Genomic DNA, 7,394 nt, shown 5'->3' with positions numbered 1-7,394 from the left:
GGTGAAAAATGCCCAAGCCAGTGGGGATGTGGTGAAAACAGAACATTTATACTCTGCTGGTATTTGCTTAGTGTGGCACAACCCTTTAGAACAGCAATTACCATGCATCATATAAATTAAAAATATCACATCCTTAATTTATTTATCCCGTTTTTGGAATATGTACTAAGGAACTAATCAGAAGGAAGAAGCGACTTGTGTCTAGGGAGCTAGTCCTTGCGTTATCATTTGTAATATAAATTGGAAGCTCCTAATTGCCTGATAAGAGAATAGCTATTTACTCAATACATTTTGCAGTTATTTTTTATGACAACCGCGAAGACTGGAGCAACAAGGGAGCTGTTGATGAGGTGTTAAATAGAAATGGGGGAGGGGGATGGGACAGAAGCACAAACAACGCGTAAGGGAATGCAAAACCAGGGCCGGACTAGGGTGAGGTGACTGCGACATTCCCTCGGGAGCAAAATTTAGGATGGATACCAAAAAACTCAATGATGAAGGCAAGTCATATTTTTAAAAGGCAAAATTAACATAAAAACATCTATGATAAAAGAAAATGAAAATTTTAAAGAAAAACAGGACCTGACTTCACTCGCATCATTCTGAGAGGGCCTCACTTGCCTCTCCTGTCAAGCCCAAGGATCCTGTCTTTTAAGTTGATATTGTCTTCATCAATGATATTTTTGTTTTGATTTGAAATTAAAAAAATATATATATATACATTGCATTAAACTATCCTGTGCTCGAAGTGAAGCCCCTTCAATTTTGCACCTCAGAGGCGAGCCTCTACACACCCTAGTCCCAGCCCTGTGCACAATCTTGGTAATAAGGGCGTGTGCGAGGGGCAGTGGTTTTAATTTCTTGACTGTATCAACTTTACGTGGACGTAGTTTTAAACCCGCGAACCTTCAGCCTCAGAGCAGTGGCCCCGACTTTGTCAGGCAGAGGGAGTGCGTCGTGCCCAGGGCCGTCGGAGGTTCGGGCAACCGCCCCTGGGTCTCACCATGAAGCGCAAGTTAGCTCCCGTGGGCGTGACGTTGCCTCGGAGCTCATTGTGGAGGGTCACATACTCATTGATAAATCTCACGTCCTCTTCGTGTGGCAAAAGCTTCGCGCTCAAACCAGAAGCCAGCAGGAGTAGCCAAAGCTCACAGAACCACAGCTTCAAAACGCCCCCTCGCGTCAGCCAGAGCGATTGGACGTACCACTCGAGGGCGAAGGGCCTTGGGGCCTCCATTGTCCACCGGCCGCGGGCAGACCAGTGCGCACGCGCCGCCCAGCCCCGCCCCGGTGACCTGCCAATCTACGGGGCAGCGCAGGGAAGCCCGGCTCCGCCTCTCAGAGCGGAGGGGAAAGCCCGAGGGAAGCCAGGACTGCCCGGTGGCAAAAGCTCAGCCTAACTGTCGGCTGAGCCCAGCAAAGAGACGCCTGTTTAAATGAGTGCAGGCTTGTCACTAAACTAATTAAGGTAGCTAGATATTATCCATAGTTGATTTGTGACACCAAATGATGTCATCGTTTATTAATGAGCCATCTGGACAGTAAATGCCAGTGGCTGAGCAATTCACATGTCTGAGGAATCGCCTAACAATGCAAGGGTAAATGATCATTCTTCTGTGATATTGATGAAAATTCAGTTATTTCTTTTCTTACCTGTTGAATTGGGAATTTAATGCAGGATGCGCCCTTTTAGTTTCCTCATTGACAGAAAAATATCCCCTTTAAGGCAGACTTCCTCACTGAGATCTTCTCTCTGTTCTAATACTTTGTGGGAAACCACAAAATAAATGGAAATTTGGAAAGCCCAGCATTTAGGGGTTAAACTAGAGATCATCAAATTCTCATAAGGTTAAAATATTTCCATCTGTTCTCTCACCAGCATTTTATAGGCAGCCTGGAATATTAATATTAATCTTCTGTGAGAAATTGCCCAGTTCACAGTAAGTAAGAACTCAATTTCATTTCTTCTTTCAGACAAAAATGGCTAGGGTTCTAGCAGATTTTGGCCTGGGCTTTTACCTCCAAACATCTTGCTTAAGAGAACTTGCTATGAAGCATGTAAGTTGTAGGCACAAAATAAAAGCATATGTTTATATGTTTGTTTGGGGGTACACAGTTGCATATAACATATTGTGCTTGATAGCATTAAGGAGATATTCAAAATCAGTGACACTTGGGAAGAATTTTGCCACAAGGAAAGCAATGAGACTGGTTGGCCAAAATATCTAAAAAGAAATGTGCTTAAAAAATTATCTATGGTGTAGACCAGGGGTCGGCAAACTTTTGAGATGGAAGAGCTGCCAGGGGTCAGCAAACTGCGCCTCGTGAGCCACAGGCTCTGAAGTAAAATTGAAAATGAAAATAAAACTATCACAGTTTTATAAAAATTTTAAAGGATATTATTCACATAATGGTGATTATGTAAAAATATATGTATGGCTCTCGAATAATTTTTATTTTATTTTATTTTTATTTTTTTTAGCTGAGCCATCCTGCCACCTGTTGGCAGCTCAGCGGCTGCTCAGCTCGGGCGGGACTCGAACCGCTGTTGCTCAGAGCTCAAACTCTTGAGCGAGCTCTTAACTCGAATAATTTTTAAATTGTTGTGAGGGACAGGATTGGCTCTTCCAGGGGTCGGCAAACTTTTGAGATGGAACGTACCCCAAGAGCCGCATGTGGCTCGCGAGCCGCAGTTTGCCGACCTCTGGTGTAGACAATTGAAAGCAATAGACTTCACAAGATGGTTTTATTCATTCCTTTTAGTCTTTTAGTAAATATTAATTACCAGGCAACGTGTTAGGGAGTTGAGAAAGACCAGTAGACAAACACAGACCCTGTTTTTAAGTAGCTTACAGTTTAGAGAGCAAGCAAATTGGCAACTTTTATACCATGTGAAAAAATGAAAAGCCAAAATGCTATTGCAGCATATAGGGGACAACTAACATTTCTGAGTACCAGGGAAGCCTTTCTGGAGAATGTGTTGTCAAGAAAGTGAAGCACACAGGTGAAAGAGTGCATTCAAAATAAAGGAAAAAGCGTGTGATATACCCAGAGAGCTGAAAAGGCCTAGTGTTTTAGTACCACCAGAGCCTATTTAAGGGGTGAAGGTGGCAAGCGCTGAAAGATGGAATTCCTTTATTATGTTGGTACTGTTGTTAGATTATGAAAACTGATGTAGTAAAGCATGAGATAAACAGAATAATGTTTGCTATCTTAGATTACAAAGAATTTGTAGGCACTTTTACTAGTCCCATGTATTAGGCTTATTCTCTGACACATCACTCATAAGTGATCATAATATACTCTGCTTAAATAATTACACCAGCAGGGAAGTCACCATCTCTCAGGCAGCCATTGCTAGACACCTCACTCATTAATGTATGCTAACTAAATATTAACCTTATGAATATTCAGCGTGACTGTGTAGATGCCTGACCACTGTGCTTATATGACTGAAGCTGAAGTTGAATAATATTGAATGTAAAAAATATATATATATATAAATATATATATATATAAAATATATATATATATATATATATATATATATATATGAGGTGGAGTACAACATAGGGAATAGAGTCAATGGAATTTTAACAGCTATATCAGCTATATTCGATGTCAGATGGGCAGTAGATTGGGGGGCTTATCACTTTGTGAGGGATGTAGATGTCTGTTACTTTGTTTTGTATACCTGAAACTGTTGGTCACGCCAGAATAGTTTTTTAATGATAGGGATGCATAATAAAAAAATTACAGGAACTACTTTAAACCACCTCCTCAATATCGTTCCAAAGTGGTAAGAATGGGATAAACCTGGTCCAGCTGACTGACAAGTCTGATCACTTTACCTCCAAGTAATTAGGCAATTTATGGGAATTTCAGATGTAGCTTAGTAGGACAAAAAGTGCACTGTTCAACCCCTGGCTTAACTGTCTTCCATAATTTGAAAAGGCCAAGCCCAGAGCAGTTAGTCTAGTAAACCCATTGTGAGTGAAATAGGAGTGTTACTTACAGTTACTGTTAAGAATAAGATCCCTTTGTAGTAAAAGAATTGCAAGATACCTGTCAGGAGCCTGTGGTTATGATCACAAGAAATAGAAAATATATCTTCTTGGTTCAGAATTTTATCTTCTTGCCAGTGAAGGGAAACTCCACTACTAAGGCAGAGAGGCCTTCCACCTGCCCACCTTCGATCAAACCTTAAGTATAGATAGACACTGCAAATAAACTCCCCACTACTTGTAAGTTCTTGTAGCAGTGTCAACTGAATATTCTCTGACAAATATTTTTTCAAAATCAGAGAATATAATTCTGTAAAAATTAATTTCTTATGTGTTCTGTAGAATTTTAATTGATCTGATTTAAGGAGCTTATATGTGCTTGGATGAATAAGGAATCTGAAGAAGTAAGGAAGTGGTTATATTAAAAATCAGAGGATATTTAAATTCTTAATGAAAATGTTTAAAAACCCATGAAGACAATACAACTGATATAAAAGTATACTCTATATATGTCATTTTACCTTTAGCCTATTTCAAATTGCAAGTTAAGGAGTAATGTAAATTCAAATTTTAACAATGCAATAAACAAGTAGAAGTAGTTTACTAAGAAGATAATGACTCCATATATATGATACCAAATAGGAATGTGATGGTTAATTTTATGTATTAACGTGGCTAGTGTTTGCTCAAACATTAGTCTAGATATTGCTGTAATGTTATGATTAACATTTGTAATCAGTTGATTTTAAGTAAAGCAGGTTATCCTCCATAATATGGGTGGGTCACATCCAATCAATTGAACGTTTTAAGAGCAAAGACAGAGATTTCCTGCAGAATTATTGCCTTTAGATTGCAAAATAAATTGTCTTATTTTCCATCTTCAGATTCAATGCTGCAGCAGCAACTCTTACTTGAATCTTCATCCTGCCAGCTTGCCCTACAGATTTCAGACTTGCTACTCACCACATCATGTAAACCAATTTCTTAAAATCTCACCCCCCTTTCTCTCTTTTTCTTTTTATCACTCTCTGTCAATCTCTCCCCTGTGGGTTCTGTTTCTCTGAAGAATCTGGCAGATTTGAAATACAAAATACTAGCAGATTTGAAATACAAAATCGTTGGTTTCATTTGTAAGAGTAGCTTCAATCACTCAGCAATGTGGAAATTCCCAAGTATTTGGCAATATATATATATATGTATATATATATATATATATTCATTCTTAGTCATGTTAAAAATATATTTAAAAATGATTTTTAATGTTTATAGCTGAGGGAAATTGGTGGTTGCTTTAGTTGAGAAGGAAAAGGTGTAATTTAGTCCAGAGGAGTCAATAATTGAACATAAAGGATTTTAAAAATGGAGTTAATTGAATAACCTGGGATTTTTTTTTTCTTTTTTGGTCTTCAAACAAGTGCCAGAATTGCTCAAATGCCAGAATTGAGCAAGTCTTTGGTGTGTAGAGATGTTAACTATACTACAGATAATTTTTTATAGGGTTTTAAAAGATATGCTATCTGAATTCTATTGTTTTAATACAGGGCACATTTAAAAATAAAATTTCTTGAAAGAGTGTGATTTTAATTTTCAGAGCATGCATTTATCTTTCAAAAAATTTTAATTTAGTTGATTTTCCCTTTTCAGTTTAATCTGTTCTTATCCATTTCCCCAAATATTATGTCAATAATATAGCATTACATGCTCTCTGAAGCTTACCTTAATAACATTTTGTTTCTTTTTTTGTTTTAAAGATTTTATTGGGGAATTGGGGGAGGTAACAGCATTGGGGAATCGGGGAAGGGGAACAGACAAGTTGCTGTCCTTTTGTTCTTCAGTCTAGTTGTGGAGGACATCACTTCACTGGCCCATGTTGGTATTGTGATCATTGTACTCTTCCTGGCTGAGGCAGTCGCTCACCAGCCCTTGGACAGCTGCTCATGGCAGCTCACGCCGGGTGCCAGCCACTTACGGTAGCTTATGGCAGCCCATTGCAGCCCCACTGCAGCCTACGCCGTTGCTGTCGACTCACGGCAGCCCAGCTCCAGGTCAAGCTGTTGTTCACCATCTTAGCTGTAAAGGGTGCAGCGTCACTGGCCCATGTGGGATCCGAACCGGCAGCCCTGCTGCTCAGAGCTCGTGCTCCCAAGCCAACTCTAACCAACGAGCCACTGGGCTGGCCCCCATATTTTGTTTCTGAGTATTGTTGGTGGTATTCTTAAAGGAAATGTCAACTATAAATAAATAAACATATTTATTTATAGTTGACATTTCCTTATTTATATTATATTAAATATATATATATATATTATGTATATAGTCACAGGAGGTGGAGTATATGGTATATAAGGAAAATATCTAATATCTGAAATGTTTAATTCTTTAGGTCTATTGTAACTAAAATGACAATTTAGAATGTTAGAGAATGGAACTTTTTTGATACATGTAAAATTGTAATTTTAAAAAATAACCTTAAGATTTTTTTTTACTGCAACCTTTCTGTGCTGCAATACATCTTTTGAATTAAAAACAGACATTAAATTTAGATAACAGATAAGAGTGTAAACTTTTAATAATTAAACTATGAGAGTTACATTTATCTATAAATGACTCCTGTATTGTCATGGCTAAGAATTTCTCTTGCACAATAATGAAAATTAAAACATTCTCAGCAGAACATAAATGAGGCACAGGAGATTACATGCTCTCTGCTGAGGTGCTTTCCCTGGTGGATTCCAATTTGGATAACCTGTAAATAAAACACAGTAGTTAAGAGCTCAGTTTAGTTTCAAGGGAACAAAATAATTGAATCAAAGCTGAAATATTTTGATACGTACTTTGAAGTTTATCAAGTTCTTTATTTTCTAAAATAGAAAAAAAAATTTGTCAAATTAAAAGCATTCACTTGCTTTTCTGGCTTTTAGAATAAGATCATTAATTTAGGAAATAAAATTTGGCTTTTTAACTTTAGTAAATGAAAGCTTCCTCCCCAAATTCCACAGTGCTTAAAAATCTGTATGGAGTCCTCTGCCACAGTCATGTCCACAAATATTTTTGGAATGCCTCTCGTATTGAAGACACAGAAGCCAAGCATAGACAAAACTATATATAGTAGTTAACTATTTTTGGCACTCTTCCATGCCCATTTAAAGCCTCTGAAAAAGGGATTGCTTCATGTTGAGTTTTGGGTACGAAGAGCCTTCCATGAAATATCTCATTCATCTCTATTGTGGCCCTCGCTCCAAATTTTCCTCTCTGTCTTTCCCCCATCAAATTTTTCTCCCCTATTTACCATTCTAACAGGATTCTGCAATTTGTTCTGCCTGTTGTGTATTGAGCATGATTCTAGACTTTGGATGTAATGGTTATCAGGAAATAAGGAAGTTCTTTTTT

The 7,394-nt window shown here is 38.0% G+C and overlaps 2 protein-coding genes across 2 annotated transcripts in view; both read right to left on the bottom strand.

Moving 5' to 3' along the window:
• GLIPR1L2 (GLIPR1 like 2) overlaps positions 1-1,284 on the bottom strand; it is a 27,728-nt gene extending 26,444 nt beyond the window's left edge. Inside the window, exon 1 of the mRNA XM_019653199.1 lies at positions 1,004-1,284. Coding sequence (XP_019508744.1) covers positions 1,004-1,237 — 234 coding nt within the window. The 5' untranslated portion in view covers positions 1,238-1,284. The remainder of the gene's footprint in view (positions 1-1,003) is intronic.
• A 5,374-nt stretch (positions 1,285-6,658) lies between these two features.
• GLIPR1L1 (GLIPR1 like 1) overlaps positions 6,659-7,394 on the bottom strand; it is a gene marked incomplete at its 5' end in the record, with an annotated part of 14,041 nt that continues 13,305 nt past the window's right edge. Inside the window, 2 exons of the mRNA XM_019653198.1 lie at positions 6,659-6,750; positions 6,839-6,865. Coding sequence (XP_019508743.1) covers positions 6,659-6,750; positions 6,839-6,865 — 119 coding nt within the window. The remainder of the gene's footprint in view (positions 6,751-6,838; positions 6,866-7,394) is intronic.

The sequence above is a fragment of the Hipposideros armiger genome, unplaced genomic scaffold, assembly GCF_001890085.2.
Source record: "Hipposideros armiger isolate ML-2016 unplaced genomic scaffold, ASM189008v1 scaffold_199, whole genome shotgun sequence".
Lineage (NCBI taxonomy): Eukaryota > Metazoa > Chordata > Mammalia > Chiroptera > Hipposideridae > Hipposideros > Hipposideros armiger.
The sequence above is the reverse complement of the archived record's forward strand: the minus strand, read 5'-3'. Positions and strand labels throughout refer to the sequence as shown.